Genomic DNA, 16,859 nt, shown 5'->3' with positions numbered 1-16,859 from the left:
TAGCCGGGTGTGGTGGTGCATGCCTGTAATCCCAGCTACTCGGGAGGCTGAGGCAGGAGAATTGCTTGAACCTGAGAAGCGGAAGTTGCAGTGAGCCAAGATCGTGCCATTGCACTCCAGCCCGGGCAACAGAGCAAAACTCCATCTGAAAAAAAAAAAAAAAGGAAAGAAAGAAAACGAGATGGGCTTTGAAGAGACCAGGTAAAGGCATGCTCTCTGCCCTGCCCTACCCACCACCAACTCCGCTCATGCTTGGCCCACGAGGGGGCCCACTGGCTACTAGCACAGGCTGCCACATTAAAGGGCTTCTTCTAACACTGCCCAACTACCAAAATGCACAGCCCCATGGGTTATGTGCTAAATTTTATCTCCTCAAATTCTTATGTCGAAATCCTAACACCCGATACTTCAGACTGTGACCTTATTTGGATTGGGATAGGGTCTATACAGAGGCAGTCAAGCTTCAAATGAGGTCAGTAGAGTGGGCTCTAATCCAAAATGGCTGGCGTCATAAAAGGGGAAATTTGGGCCCAGAAGCATACATAGAGGGAGAGGATGAGAAGACAACGAAAAAGCAGCAATTTACAGGGCAGAGAGGCCTGGGACAGAGCCTTCCCTCAGATCGCAAGAGGAGCCAGCCCTGTCCACACCTCGATTCCAGACTCCTTCTTTTTAAAAAACAGACACAGGGTCTTGCTATGTTTTCCTGGCTGGTCTCAAATTCCTGGCCTCAAGTGATCCTCCCTCCTTGGCCTCCCAAAGTGCTGGGATTGTAGGTGTGAGCCACTGCACCCAGCAGATCCCAGGCTTCTACCCCCTAGAAGATGAGAAAATACATTTCTACTGTTTCAGCCACCTGGTCTGTGGTACTTTGTTATGGTGGCCCTAGCAAACAAACACACCATGCTTTCTTCATGTGTTTGACAACCATTTAATCAGTTTATCTGGTATGTTTGGCCTGAAGACACAATGAATAATAATAATAATATACATGTCCTGCCTTTAAGAAGCTTTTAGGCTTTGTGGCGGAACAATTACATTTTAAAAATCATTTGGGTTCAGCGTGGCTGGCATTCCATCTGCTTATAAGTTGGGAAATAAATTTTCAGCTTTTATTTTAATTTTGCAGCAGAACACTGACTTTTGCTAAGAAGGAGCCACTCTTTGCGGGATTGGGGCACGTTAGGCCTCCCTCAAGCCTCCTGTCCAAGTCACCTAACTCCTAATCCAATTCAACTGCCCCCTAATATTTCCTCTGCACAGGATCAGAGTGCCTCGGGGAAGGCAAATCAGATCTTACCATCGCTCAACCTATCCTCTCTCTGGCTTAAAGCACTTCAGTGACTTCCCATTTGCCAAGGATAAGTCAAATTCCGTAACGCCTATGCCCTGGCACGGTCTCCAGCCTCTGCCCCACTGGCTTTGCTTCCCACCCCAGAAACTTTGGCTTCTCTCGTGCCTGCGTCGCTCTTCCCTGCTCTGTTGACCTGGTTCATCTACCACCCTCCAGATCTTAGTTTATTCATCATTTCTTCTAGGGAGCTTCCCTTGAGGACCTGGCTTAAAGCAAATCTCCCTTATAATAACTCTAGCACCAGGTGCAGCAAATACATCCTCTTATCACAGCTGAAATGTTTCGACTATTTGTGTATTGGTTTAATAACTCTAAGCTCCACAATGGCATGTCTGTATTCATACACTACAATATCCTATTTGGGAGGCCGAGGCGGGGGATCATGAGGTCAAAGACGAGACCATTCTACCAAATGGTGAAACCCTCTACTAAAATACATAAATTACTGGCGGGTGGTCTCACCTGTATCCCACTACTCGGAGGCTGAGGCAGGAGGCTTGAACCAGGAGGCAGTTGCATTGATCGGAGATCACGCACTGCACTCACCTGGCAAAGACGAGACTCTCTCAAAAAAAAAAAAAAAAAAAAAAAAAAATATATATATTATTATATATATATATATATATATATCACATGGTGAGAACTGAATAAATATTGGTTAAGTGAATCAATGAGTAAATGAGTTAATGGGTCAATTCTGATCCTTAGAATTTCCAACTGGGGAAGCAGTTACAGTATTTGAAAAACAGGGCCAGGTGTAGTGGCTCACACCTGTAATCCCAGACTTTGGGAGGCTGAGGCGGGTGGATCACTTGAGCGTTCGACACCAGCTTGGGCAACACGGAGTGGAGTAAGTAGAGTAAGACCCTGTCTCTACTAAAAATACAAAAAAGTTAGCCAGGCATGATGGTGCATACCTGCAGTCCCGGCTACTTGGGGAGGCTGAGGAGGGAGGATCACTTGAGCCCAGGAGGTCGAGGCTGCAGTGAGCTGAGATTGTATTGCTGCATTCCAACTTGGGCGACAGATGGAGACCCTGTCCCGACAAACAAACAAACAATAACAACAACAACAAAAAACAAAAACAGAAAAGAAAAACAGTAAAGTATTAGTGAACACAGGAAAGTGAATACACATTTGAGTGCTATTGTGGCAACAAATTTTTTGCAAAGTTATTTGTCATTGAGAAGCTTATTTTATCTGTGAAAATTAAATTTCTCCTATCACTTTGAATATATTTCTCAAATATTTACTTAGCATTCTATTCACTACAAACTCTCTCATTCCATTTTTTTTTTTTAGAGACAGGGTCTCGCTCTGTCACCCAGGCTGGTGTGCAGTAGTGTGATCATAGCTCACTGCAGCCTTGAATTCCTGGGCTCAAGTAATCCTCCCTCCTCAGCCTTCCACAGAAAATTTTTAAGTAACTCTAATCTGTTTTTTAAAAACAACTGAACACCAGTTGACTCTTGACAAACTACCAGATTTCATTGCTGGACTAAGAATTTTCTAGACTTTCTGGATTTAATTGAATATGGAATGAGTTTTTTTTTGGTTTTTTTTTTGTTTTTTGTTTTTGAGACGGAGTCCGGCTCTGTCGCCCAGGCTGGAGTGCAGTGGCGCAATCTCGGCTCACTGCAAGCTCCACCTCCCAGGTTCACGCCATTCTCCTGCCTCAGCCTCCCCGAGTAGCTGGGACTACAGGCGCCTGCCACCACGCCCGGCCAATTTTTTGTATTTTTAGTAGAGACGGGGTTTCACCGTGGTCTCGATCTCCTGACCTCGTGATCCGCCCGCCTCGGCCTCCCAAAGTGCTGGGATTACAAGCGTGAGCCACCGCGCCCGGCCTGGAATGAGTTTTAAGGAACTGTAGGGCAAAGGTGCATCTGCTTCACAGTTGATCTACGAAATGTTTAATGGGTTGTACTGGTGTACAGAGGATTATGAGTCCAGAGGCCCAGACCCACAGGAGTTCGTAATCCATCACGGTGCATGTAAATATAAACAACATTACAGTGCAGCAAGATACGTGCTACCAGCGGAATGTGCAAAATGCTATCACCTTCACACAGCCCACGGAAAATATAAGACTCTTACACCATGACTCCAATTCTCCAGATTTCAATAAGTGTTATGATTTGAGGAGGAAATATACCGAATAGATCAAGACTTAATTGCCTTGATAATCCACTAACAGAACAATTAATTTCATAGTTGTCCTTCTTTACCTTTCAGAAAAAGGGAGCTAACATGTTTCCTTATGTTGTTAGCTTCTGTAAAAAACAGTTCCTCTCTTCTTATCATGACTTCGTCCTTGTCTCCGTCTTCTGTTCACCTCTGCCTCCCTGCAATGTATAATTATTTTTTAAATTTGTGGTTGGTCTTTTGGCACTGGGCTCCCTAAGGGAGATGAATTAATATTTCCTAAATCCCCTGACTTTTGCGTGAATTCTTGATCTCTGGCTTTTGTAGAAATAGAAAATAAGCCATTTAAGAGTTTGGAGTAAATAGGGAAGTCAGAATCCTAATTTACAGGCTCAACCTTTCACTTAGGTTTGGGGTATATGTAATGAAGCTCTCTACAAATGATGTGGAAACTGAAACAGGAAATGAAAATGTTACCCATTTAGTGCAAATGCTCTGTTAGCCACAAGCATAATGTATCATTAAGTGCTTCTTTTCTAATGCCACTGGGTATAATTGTGTTGAGTCAAAATGTTTTCAGCTAATATACTTTTTAATCCATAAGCCCCAATTAGGTTTTGAAAATATTGACAAGTATAGCCATTATAAAGTATCTGCATTCATGATTTCCAGAAAGTAGAGTTTCTTTTTTTTTTTTTTTTTTGAGACAAGGTCTCTCTGTCACCCAGGCTGGAGTGCAGTGGTGTGATTTCGGCTCACTGCAGCCCCCACCTGCCAGGCCCAAGTGATCCTCCCACCTCAGCCTCCGGAGTAGTGGAGACTACAGGCACGCACACCACACCTGGCTAATTTTTGTATTTTTCGTAGAGATGGGATCTCACTGTGTTGCCCAGGATGGTCTTGAACTCCTGGGCTCAAGTGATCCTCTTGCCTTGGCCTCCCAAAGTGCTGGGATTACAGCCAAAAGTGGAGTTTCTTGTTATGTAATTAGCAAACAAAAGACGTTCCTTCTAGCAGTAGAGGCAGCTATGCCTCTGCCTGGTGACCGAGGTGACCTGCAGGTGACAGGAGAGCCTTTCCTCACTAAGTCTCTGTTTCCTGGACCTCAGCAAGACTCTTTAGCCAATCACATATAGTTACGTGATAAGCCAAATGGTCATTCATTCACTCATCCGATCATTCATTCATTCAACTAATATTTATTGAGTGCCTTCAGTGTACCAGGTAAAGTGGCTGTCCATGGAGTGTACGTTCTAACAAGCAAAATGACCACAAATGTATGAACAAATTGCTATGTACTCTAACGTTGGGTAGAATTAAGTGTTATGAAGATGTTGGAGCAGAAGAAAGGGTTGGAGTTGATGAGAGCACCGTTTCAAATAGGGTGAACAAGGAAGGCTTTCTGAGGAAGCCGCATTTAATGGATCCCTGAAGGAATTGAGGGAGAGCCATTAAATACCCCGGGGGAAGCGTGTCCCAACAGCGGGAGGAGCAAATGCCAAAGCACTAAGACGAGGGTGTGTCCAAGATCCAATGTCTAGACATTTTTTCTTTCCTATCGTAATTGGATTGAAACCGCCTTTGCAAAGATTGGAAGAATGAGAAAATTATGACAGTGAAAGAGATCTGTTGATCTAAACAACTCCATCTTGCCTTTTTTTTTTTTTTGAGATGGAGTCTTGGTCTGTCGCCCAGGCTGGAGTGCAGTGGCATGATCTCCGCTCACTGCAAGCTCCGCCTCCCGGGTTCACGCCATTCTCCTGCCTCAGCCTCCCCAGTAGCTGGGACTATGGGCGCCCGCCACCGTGCCCGGCTTTTTTTTTTTTTTTGTATTTTTAGTAGAGACGGGGTTTGGTGGTGTTAGCCAGGATGGGCTCCATCTCCTGACCTCGTGATCCGCCCGTCTCAGCCTCCCAAAGTGCTGGGATTACAGGCGTGAGCCACTGCGCCCGGCCTCCATCTTGCCTTTAACCTCCAAACTGCCTTTGGTCATTCCTGGGTTTGGGTCAAGCTAACTTTGGGAGAAATTTAGTTTATGGTTTAAATAATACCCGAACCACCCTTGTAAAACTAACCACGAGGTTAGGAGGATGAGAGGGGCCTGAACTCTGCTAAAACGTAAGCATAGTTCAATGACTACCAGCCGCCCTTGCTGCCACCAACATGGAGACTTTGTACCGTGTCCCATTCTTAGTGCTCGAATGTCCCAACCTGAAGCTGAAGAAGCCGCCCTGGCTGCACGTGCCGTCGGCCATGATTGAGTATGCTCTGATGGTGGTGTCTTACTTCCTCCTCACTGGAGGAATAATTTATGATGTTATTGTTCAACCTCCAAGTGTTGGCTCTATGACTGATGAACACGGGCATCAGAGGCCGGTAGCTTTCTTGGCCTACAGAGTAAATGAACGATGTATTATGGAAGGACTTGCATCCAGCTTCCTGTTTACAATGGGAGGTTTAGGTTTCATATTCCTGGACCGATGGACTGCACCAAATATCCCAAAACTCAGTAGATTTCTTCTTCTATTCACTGGATTCATTTGTGTCCTATTGAGCTTTTTCAGGGCTAGAGTATTCATGAGAATGAAACTGCCGGGCTATCTGATGGGTTAGAGTGCCTTTGAGAAGAACTCAGTGGATACTGGATTTGCTCCTGTCAATGAAGTTTAAAGGCTGTTCAATCCTCTAATAAGAAATGTGGAAAAGAATGAAGAGCAGCAGTAAAAGAAATATCTAGTGAAAAAACAGGAAGCGTATTGAAGCTTGGACTAGAATTCCTTCTTGGTATAAAAGAGACAAGTTTATCACAGTATTTTTTTTCCCTGCTGACCTATTGCTGTACCAACGATGTTGAGTGGCATTTTCTTCTTAGTTTTTCATTTGTTAAAAAAAGCTCCATATTTACAACTATAATATCAAATAAAGTGATTATTTTTTACAACCTCCTTAACACTTTTTGGAGATGACGTTTCTGTTTTCAGAAATTGACATTAAATCAAGAAGCAAGATTCCATAAGCTGAGAACTCTGGACAGCTGATCAGGTTTACCTACGGTGCTTTGCCTTTAACTAGAGTGTGTGACGGTAGATTATTTCAGATACGTATGTAAGACTGTTTCCTGAACAATAAGATGTATGAAAGGAGCAGAAATAAATACTTTTTCTAATTTTAAAAAAAATGACTATCAGCCATTATTCCAGAGGTCCCAAGATCTGCAACTTCCCTATTACTCCTATAAATGACATCACTATTGTAGAACCTGAGACTGGCCTTTTGAGATGTCTTTTCAGGCTTTTGCATTGCTGACTACCAGATGGCCCCAGCCAGACCAGCAACTCCTCTGGGGGTCCCCACCCTGAAGTGGACTTAGCACAAGAGGGCCATTCTCCACTCCCCTGTGATTGCATTCCCCAGCCAATCAGCATTGTCCCTTCCTTAGCTCCCTGTCCACTAAACTGTACTTGGCCTCCAAACTGTACTAGCCTCCGAATTTTTGGGGAGATTGAGTAGTATCTCTTTTTCCATGTGGCATGGCCTCAAATCAATTAAACTCTTTCTTTACTGCAACACCATGGTCTCAATGGATTAATTTTGTGCAGCAGACAGGAAGAAACTGTCAGGTGATTGCAAAACCAGGAGCAACACATTCAAAGTTAATCTCAAGTGAGATCAACCATTTTCAAACTTTGGTGTTGCTCAATGATTCATTAGAGTTATCAGAGCTCAATACAAATTTGTTAATCTGGAAAGGTTTAAGACATTTATTTCCTACTGTTTTATACCTTTTAGTAGCTAGTATGTACGTATGGAGGAGGGTAGGGGATTCAGACAAGTTCAGGCTAATAAAAGGGAACAAAAATTACTGGGTGAAAAAACTCACCCTGGCCAGGCACAGTGGCTCACACCTGTAATCCCAGCACTTTGGGAGGCCTAGATGGGAGGATCACTTGAGCCTAGGAGTTCGAGACCAGTCTGGGCAAGATGGTGAAACCCCATCTCTACTAAAAATACAAAATTAGCGGCCGGGCGCAGTGGCTCACGCTTGTAATCCCAGCACTTTGGGAGGCCGAGGCGGGTGGATCCCGAGGTCAGGAGATCGAGACCACGGTGAAACCCCGTCTCTACTAAAAATACAAAAAATTAGCCGGGCGTGGTGGCGGGCGCCTGTAGTCCCAGCTACTCGGAGAGGCTGAGGCAGGAGAATGGCGTGAACTCGGGAGGCGGAGCTTGCAGTGAGCCGAGATTGCGCCACTGCACTCCAGCCTGGGTGACAGAGCGAGACTCCGTCTCAAAAAAAAAAAAAAAAAAATACAAAATTAGCTGGGTGTGGTGGTGGGCACCTGTAATCCTGGCTACTCAGGAGGCTGAGGCAGCAGAATTGCTTGAATCCGGGAGGCAGAGGTTGCAGTGAGCTAAGATCACGCATTGCACTCCAGCCTGGGCAACAAGGGCAAAACTCCGTCTTAAAAAAAATAAAGAAACTTGCTTTTCTACCTCAGATCAACAGCTTGCCATAGTTTATTCCCTTCTCTTTATCTGGACTCTCATCTCTCCCACATCAGAAGAAAGACTCTAGGTCCTTACTGCCCTCAAAGAATGTGAGCTATTTATTCTCTGACCTCATCACACTTTGTACCTCTCTCTGGTTATCTATGTGCATCTTATCCATCGCCCTCACTGGCTTTGCTGGAAAGTTTAAATTTAATAATAAAACTTTTTTTTTTTGAGACGGAGTCTTGCTCTGTCACCAGGCTGAAGTGCAGTGGTGTGATCTCAGCTCACTGCAACCTCTGCCTCCCAGGTTCAAGCAATGCCCCTCCCTCAGCCTCCTGAGTAGCTGGGATTACAGGCTTGCACCACCATGCCCAGCTAATTTTTTGTATTTTAGTAGAGATGGGGTTTCACCATGTAGGCCAGGATGGTCTCGATCTCCTGACATTGTGATCCACCCGCCTCGGCCTCCCAAAGTGCTGGGATTACAGGCATGAGCCACCGCGCCTGGCCAAACTATTCATGTTTTGCAGTGTGTCTGTGTTGATCTGCTACAATGATGTCTGTCTCTCAAACGTGTGATTTCTGGATAAAATTCCATCACTATCTTCTTTTCTAAAAACCTGCATCCACTTTGGTATGTCACCTTAAAACAGTTTACCTATAAACCTCAAGGAAATGATGATTAGTGTGTACTATGGAAGGATTTGTCTTGTTTAAAGTCTAATGAGGGCATATGCTGGGTCAGAGATTGCTCTTAAGAAGAGGAAACTCACGAGGCGCAGTGGTTCATGCCTGTAATCCCAGTACTCTCGGAGGCCGAGGTGGGCTCATCATTTGAGGTCAGAAGTTTGAGACCAGCCTGACCAACATGGTGAAACCCTGTCTCTACCAAAAAAAAAAAAAATTAGTTGGGAGTGGTAGCACATGTCTATAGCTCCAGCTACCTGGGAGTCAAAGGCAAGAGAATCACTTGAACCCGGGAGACAGAGGTTGCAGTGAGTCGAGATCGTGCCACTGCACTCCAGCCTGGGTGACAGAGCGAAACTCCATCTCAAATAAATAAATCAATAAATAAATGAAATGAAATGTATTATAAAAAAAGAAGAAATTCTTCAATATAATACATAGGGTCAGAAAAATGAAAAAGAAAAATAAAGAAGCAAATAAAGAAGAAGAGGAAATCTCTCGAAATAGAAGCATATATTTTTGGATGTTCATAAAATATGCAGAGGATAAAGGAGGCCAAGTTTGATCCCACTGCAGGTGAATATTGAACCTTAGGCATATTCCCTTCTTTCTAATAGTAATTAAAAGGTTTAGTTTTGTTTTTTACTTCTTGTTGTCTGAATGAAAATCAAAACAAAGCAAAGCTGCGACAGTACTTTGTAAACGTGGACGTGCTTTGGAAACCTATCTTCAAGGGTTGGCAACAATGAGACATAAATATTAACAGCTGGCACTTGTATCATGTTCTTCTTTGATAGGGCAGATTTTATCGGCCCCACTTTGAGAGAAAGCTGCGGTCACTGAGGTCACCCAGCTCGTCAAAGGTAGAGTTCTGTTTCAGACCCAGGTCTCTGATTCCAAATGCTTGGCTGCGTCTGCCACCCACCCTCTTTTCACAGGAGAATCTGGTTCTCCGCAGAAACCAGGAAGGCCTGCAGAGCCGGAGGGCATGCTGTGGTTGCCGTCTTTCATTCCAGCCTGAAACAGATCCTTTTGGAAGGACTCTTGGCTCTTCTGGCCTCTGTCTTCCAAGCCCTTACACACAGACACACACATACGTACACGCACACACCCACACACAGCTATAGAGAACAGAGCCGGGTGTGGAGTCTCTGCCTGTTCTACCGTCACATTTCCACAGAGCCAGCCAGGATTCTGTGGTGTGGGAGTGGGAACCAGGATCTCCCTGCCACCCAGGCAAGAATGGGCAGCGCCACGTAGTCACCTCAGCAATTCTCGCGATGCAGGGGATGGATGGGGCCTCCAGGGCTTGTGGGCCACCGCTTCCCCCTCCCTCTGGAAAGGCTCCTCAGCTCCAGTGTTCTGCTAGCTGGCTAGTTTTGTACATACCTATCAGAGGAAATGGTGATTAACGTTTATTTATTGAGCACCTGCTATGTTCAACACACAATATTAATTATTCTTTTATTTAAAAATAATTGATTAATGTTATTAATTATTGTTTTAATACATGTATTAATTTATTGTATTTTGTTATAATTAAAATTTCCTGGGCACTCGCCAGGTGCATGAATTGATTCTAATGAGTAGCACAGTGACTCTGGGTGTTGTGGTTATTTTACAGATGGGAAAGGACAGATTGCTTGGGAATCTTGCTCCAGTTTATCCAAAGCGTGAGTGGCAAACCCAGGTCTGTCTCATTCCAAAACCACTGAACGGTAGACAAGGAACTTAGTGCTGTGAAGGATGGAGACCTGTCGTGAAGGATGCGGACCTGTGTATAGCTAACTCTAATAGCAGGTGTTACGGGTTGAATTGTGTCCCCCAAAAAGATACGTTGAGGTCCTAACCCCCGGTACCTCCTAATGTGACCTTATTTGGAAATAGGGTCATTGCAAATGTAATTAGTTTGGGGTCACATTGGAGTAGGGTGGGCTCTTAATCCAATAGGACTGGTGCTCCCATAAGGACAGAAGAGACATGGAGGGAAGATGAGGCTGTGACCACAGAGGCAGGGATGACAGTGATGCTGCCACAAGCCAAGCAATGCCTGGGGCCACCAGAAGCTGGAGGAAGCAAGGAAGCATCCCTCCCTGTGAGTTTCAGAGGGAGACTTCCAGCCTCCAGAGCTGATCGGATCTCGGAGGGCTGTGGATCCTCCACACAGGACTCTGGGGTGCAGCCGTCAGCTGTCTGCTCCCCAGCACTGCCTGTGCCGCTGCTCAATGAGTCAGGCCCCCTGGGACCCAAGTTGTCTCCCCTGGGCTCAAGACCCATCTTTCCTGAAGCAGGCATCCCCTTGCTGTGTTAGCCACGATGTGTACCCTTTTCTGCCTCAATTTTTTTTTTTTTGAGATGGAGTCTCACTGTATTGCCAGGCTGGAGTGCAATGGCACGATCTCGGCTCACTGCAACCTCCACCTCCCGGGTTCAAGTGATTCTCCTGCCTCAGCCTCCCAAGTAGCTGGGATTACAGGCATGCGCCACCACGCCTGGCTAATTTTGTATTTTTAGTAGAGACGGAGTTTCTCCACGTTGGTCAGGCTGGTGTCCAATTCCTGACTTCAGGTGACCTGCCCGCCTCAGTCTCCCAAAGTGCTGGGATTACAGGCATGGGCCACTATGCCTGGCCTGCCTCAATTTTTATAAGGCATCACCTGCCTTATAAAAGCAGGTGTAGCAGCCTGGTCCTATGGCGGAAGGACCTTCCTCTCCTTTTTCACCTTTCACAGGGTCTGGAGTTCTTTCCCTGACTGGGAGGGGCTGGGCCCTAGGATCTTCCCTGCGTCTGGTCAGCTCCTCCCTGCCCTGCATCCTCCTGCCCTGTGGGACCTCTTCAATGCCCCGCCCCTCCCTGCCCCCCTGCTGCTGAGCCTCCCAGACCCCAGCCTGCCCTGGTCATGCCCTTTGCACACTGTGCTCGGCCTTCCCAGCTTCACGGATGGGCGTGGTTCCAGGTCCTAGCTTCTCCCTGACTGCCCAGTCTGCCAAGCCTTCCTTGGCTCCAGCAGGCCCTGTGCTGAGCTATGTCGCTGAAGGTTTGGGAGCAGGAGTGTGCCGTAATCCAAACCACAGCTCTGGTTGCTCAGTCAATGCTGAACCAAAAAATAAGCCATGTTGAAGCGTTGCCTGGCACAAATGATGTGCTTAATGACAATCCGTTGGTCGAATGAATGGATAAAGGGGCAAACGTGAAGATTGCTGTAATTGTCCAGGGCGGAGGAACTGAGCTTCTCAATATAGGCTTATCTCATTTCAGACCCAGCCAGCAGCAGGACGAGGCAGAGTGGGGCCTGGGAGGTGGGGCTCTGTGATGCAGGAGAGGAGTGAGGGCTTTGCCAATCAGCTGTCTAGGGGCAGCCCTGGCTCCGCCGCCTCTGGCCACACATCTTGGGTAAGCCACTTAACTTCTGAGCCCCCGCTTCCTCCTTCGTGGGGAGGAGATATTAGTATCCACCTCTCAGAGCAACCTGAGCCAGTAAATGTGGAAAAGGCGATTTTTACAGTTTGTGGTGATCTGTATCCAAGAGATTGGTCAATAGGTGGTAGGACCCCCACACCCTCGACTCTAATTCCTTGGAGAAGGAATCAGAAGAGCAAACACCACCCATGTTCTCAAGGGTCTGGGTCATCTGGGGAAGGAAGATACCTGGCAAGCACCCAGGTGAGGGAGAGAACAAAGCTCCAATAATCAGGACCCTCCAGTGTGCTTAATTAGTAAGAATAAATAATGCATGGCTGAGAAAACAGACTAGTTACATGACTGATCACATCCAGGGAGCAAGCTGAGAACAAGAAGTCGAAGCACAAAGCCAAAGTCAGGCCACCCTGACACATGTCCAGTGCTACAGCCCAAGGCTGTTGGGTCCACGTCGGCCCTTGGGGCTAGCACAGGGTTCAGATGGACTGAGTTGGCTCTAGCTGGCAGGAGAGGGCTCTGGAGGCTGGAAAGGAGAAAATGGATATAAAAGTGGAACTGTCAGGGATTAGAACAGAGGATGTGGCAGGAGAGGGAGGAAAGGAGTTGAGAACAATGCAGAAGTTAGGAACCAGTGAATGCCAAGCAGGTACTTGAGAGCCTTCAGGGGTGATCTGACCGTGTGTCCTGCCTGGCAGAGGCCTTGGAGTGGAAATAAGGATTCTTGTACGACTCCCTGAGTGGCTGGGGGTGTCCAGATGGCAAGGCTATGCTGCCCGGTTACTCACACAACAGGCAAGCTGGGCCATGGTCCTGGGTGTGTGCCTAGCTCCTTTAGCAACAAATGAGCCCTTCTCAAATGATAGAGCATTCACTTTTTCAGAGATTTATGTTTTAAATGATCACAATAATTTTTAAAATAGAGATGGGGGTCTCACCATGTTGCCCAGGCTGGCCTCGAACTCCTGGGTTCAGGCAATCCTCCTGCCTCAGGTTCCCAAAGTGCTGAGATTACAGGTGTGAGCCACTGCACCTAGCCAAAACGCTCATGATAATTGTAACTGAGTAGAAATGAAATATCAGTCTGAATTATACAACAAAAACTTATTTTTAAAGAATGCTGGCTGGGCGTGGTGGCTTACGCCTATAATACCAGCACTTTGGGAGGCTGAGGTGGGTGGATCGCTTGAGGTTAAGAGTTCGAGACCGGCCTGGCCAACATGGTGAAAGCCCGTCTCTACTAAAAAATACAAAAATTAGCTGGGCATGGTGGCGTACACCTGTAATCTCAGCTACTCAGGAGGCTGAGGCAGGAGAATCACTTAAACCTGGGAAGCGGAGGTTGGAGGTTGCAGTGAGTGGAAATCATGCCACTGCACTCCAGCCTGGGCAACAAAGCGAGACTCCATCTCAAAAAAATAAATAAAATAAAGACTGCTTCATATTTAACAATCAAACAATAAGCATGATATGAAGAGACAAAAGTTAAGGTGAAATATTTAGTGGAGCAGCTCCTGCAGAGATCTTCCTGAGATTCATTTGCTTACAATGGAATCTCATGAAGATCCATGGTGAAAAAAGAGGAACAATGAGGAGAAAATGTGCCCCATCAGAGGTTAACATCTACTGCCGCAAAGATATAGCCCACAGATGCAAGAATGCATAGACCAATGGAACAGAACAGAGAACCGGCAGACAGACCCAGGGACACATGGGAACATAATACACCATAAAGGTGACATCACAAATCAATGGGAAAAGGATGGATCAAGGCTGGCGGTGGTGGCTCACACCTGTAATCCCAGCAATTTGGGAGGCTGGGGTGGGAGAATCACTTGAGGCTGGGAGCCTGGCCAACATGGTGAGACCCTATCTCTACTAAAAATACAAAAATTAGCTGAGTGTGGTGGTGCACGCCTATAATCCCAGCTACTCGGGAGGCTGAGGCAGGAGAATCGCTTGAACATGGGAGGTGGAGTTGCAGTGAGCCGAGATTGCACCACTGCACTTCAGCCTGGGTGACAGAGTGAGACTCCGTTTCAAAAAATAAATAAATAAATAAATAAATAAAAAATAAAAGGGTGGATCATGAAGTAAATGGAGCTGGGAAAACTGGCTATCTGTATGGAGAAAAATAAAATTTAACTGCACAGAAGGGTGGACTCTATTTCCAGAGAAAGTCTCAAATGTGGATGGTAAACTAAAATGTTAAGAGAGGAAAATGAAGGAGAATATCTTTCTGGAAAGGGGGAGAGAAAATACTTCTAAAAATGAATGTTAAAAACACAAAGCTGGCTGGGCGCGGTGGCTCACGCCTGTAATCCCAGCACTTTGGGAGGCCAAGGCAGGCGGAGATCACCTGAGGTCAGGAGTTCGAGACCAGCCTGACCAACATGTAGAAACCCCCATCTCTATTAAAAATACAAAAATTAGCCATGCATGGTGGCGTGCACCTGTAGTCCCAGCTACTCGGGAGGCTGAGACAGGAGAATGGCTTGAACCTGAGAGGCGGAGGTTGCAGTGAGCAGAGATTGCGCCACTGTACTCCAGCCTGGGCGATACAGTGAGGCTCCATCTCAAAATAAATAAATAAATAAATAAATTGAAAGCATGTGTACGTTAAATAATATATGCTTTAGGAAAATACATATAAACAGACATGCTAAAGACATTAGGATGACGGGGAAAAGAAAATGAGAATAACAAGAAGTAATTAAAACATAAAGAGCTGGATTCAATTCAAATAGGTAGGATCGCTATCAGAAGTCTCTGGGGATAAACGTTCAGTTGAGTCAGTCAGCGCCACATCTTGGTTGGTTCTGTTTTGCTGAGAGCTCAGTGCTTTGGAGAGTTACAGAGGAAAAGTCCTGGCTCATTCAATCTACCAAATTGATGGAATAAAAATGTTTATTAAGCTCTCTGGGTGTCAGATACAGGGATAGAGATACAGGCAATGTAAGCAGATGTCTTCAAGGAGCCATAACCAAGTTCCTGCCTTAAATTAAAACACTTTTACTAATGACAAAGTCTCTTTGATGTAACTAACCATAAACATAAACATTTGGACCCAGTAAATCTGGCTTCCAATGTTTTGAGAGCCGGTATGGTTAGAGAGAATAAAGTCCAATTCATTATTTAGGGGAAGCTTGATTCCCGAGCCTAAGTTAAGAGGGGGAAAGATACAGTTGCTGAAGATGGGTATTCATTCTTTTCAGCTCCAGCGGAGCACAGCCTGGGAGCCAGCAGAGGTGCTGGTTGCAATGTGAAGGGGCCAGTGAATGAGACGAGGGAGATGAAACCTGCAAGTTTTATTGCTGATAAAGCCACCGTTGGAGGGCATGGCCTTGATCTACAGGCAAGTGGACTGCCTAAAACTGCATGACGGAATCAGACGAATGTGCCCCCTGGCAGAGACAGCTCTAGGCCACCATGGGCCATCCACAGGGGACCAGGCCCCACAACATGCATGGCTGGAAGAGAAAGAGCAGTGTGCGGGTGGTCAGCTCCCAAGAGGAAGCGTGAGCCAAAGGGCTGGGCTCTGTATGCCCAGGTTCTCCTTCCAAATTCACCCACAGACAAGTGAGTCCTTCTCCTCTGAGGCTCCAGGAGAGGCCCGACAGTCACCCTCACGAGCCTCCTCAGGGGGAAGGAAATGGTGTGTCCTCTACATGGAAGCCGGGTCTCCCCCTTCTCAGTTGCAAGTTCTAGGATCCGATGGCCAGACCTTGGGATAAAGGGAAGAGAAGGGAGGAAGAGCCACCAAGAATCGACACCATCAGAGTTCTGAGCTTCAGGAGATTCACAAAACCCAGTTTGTCAGCATTCCTATGGGCGTCATCCCTGCCCGCCCGCCAGTTAGCACCTGCCCCACCTAGGAACCAGGGGATGGCTATCCAGGGCAGCTCCACTTGGAGATGAGATGCAAAGTAGCTTTTCCATTGTGGGGAGCTGCTTTTACTTTTTCTTTCTTAAAAACAATTTCGAAATGAAAGCAAGTCTTAGGAAATCCATGCCAATAGTCCCAGCTTTGCTGTAGGTAGATCCAGGAGGAGAAGTGTGTTGTGAAATGGCTGTGCCTTTGAAAGTAAGCTGCCTGGAAGGGCAGGGACCCTGCGGTCAATGCCCATCTGCTGTGGTGGTCATTCCACCAACCCTGAACAGCTCTCACAGCCACAGCAATGGGGCAGATGGGACGTGGAGCCGTCAGAGGTGCTCACCGGTGAGAGGGCTGTGGAACGCTGCCAGTCTAGAAGCAAAACACAACCCTGCTGGCAAGGAAGGGTGCAGAAACCTGGAAGCCACTCTTTCTTATTGGTAGAGTAAGGGGTTGGGGTGTACAGCTCAGAACCCCACCAGGGCGGTCAGCATAGATGGGGCCTGCCAGGGAGGAAGAGCTGAGTCTAGCCATTTAGGGTGTTGTGTCCACCACGAAAGGGGGTCACTCCCTCCTCGAATGTCCCTTAAGTCTAAGGCCTACAGTCACCAACATGACAATTCCCCAAACTGAAAATGTGACCACGAGAGCTACCTTTGCGTGTGCACAGAATGAGAGGCTGCGTAGATGGGCCTGTGTGTCTTCTACCACACCTAGACTCAGGGAGGACAGTCCTTGCCAGCACTGTCACCAGGGAAAGTCAAGCATGCCAGGAGTGACAGTGTTTTGAAGCCTAGTGGGACATTAGAAGTTGCCTGGTTGAGGCCGGGCACGGTAGCTCACGCCTGTAGTCCAGCACTTTGGGAGGCCAAGGCGGGCAGATCATC

General features: G+C 46.6%; 2 protein-coding genes across 3 annotated transcripts in view; both read left to right on the top strand.

The window, feature by feature from the left end:
- Positions 1-16,859, top strand: part of DYNLT1 (dynein light chain Tctex-type 1) — a 241,327-nt gene that overhangs the window by 32,663 nt on the left and 191,805 nt on the right. The gene's annotated exons all lie outside the window — the stretch shown is intronic.
- LOC116473502 (oligosaccharyltransferase complex subunit OSTC-like) lies at positions 5,651-6,112 on the top strand. The gene has a single exon (XM_058435642.1). It carries the CDS (start codon positions 5,663-5,665, stop codon positions 6,110-6,112), a length of 450 nt encoding a protein of 149 aa, XP_058291625.1. The 5' UTR covers positions 5,651-5,662.

Source organism: Hylobates moloch, unplaced genomic scaffold (assembly GCF_009828535.3).
Source record: "Hylobates moloch isolate HMO894 unplaced genomic scaffold, HMol_V3 SCAFFOLD_2, whole genome shotgun sequence".
Classification (NCBI taxonomy): domain Eukaryota; kingdom Metazoa; phylum Chordata; class Mammalia; order Primates; family Hylobatidae; genus Hylobates; species Hylobates moloch.
The sequence above is the reverse complement of the archived record's forward strand: the minus strand, read 5'-3'. Positions and strand labels throughout refer to the sequence as shown.

What these genes read in the sequence shown, in the direction of transcription:
- LOC116473502 (XM_058435642.1), top strand. Translation starts at nt 5,663, where the DNA reads ATGGAGACTTTGTACCGTGTCCCATTCTTAGTGCTCGAATGTCCCAAC.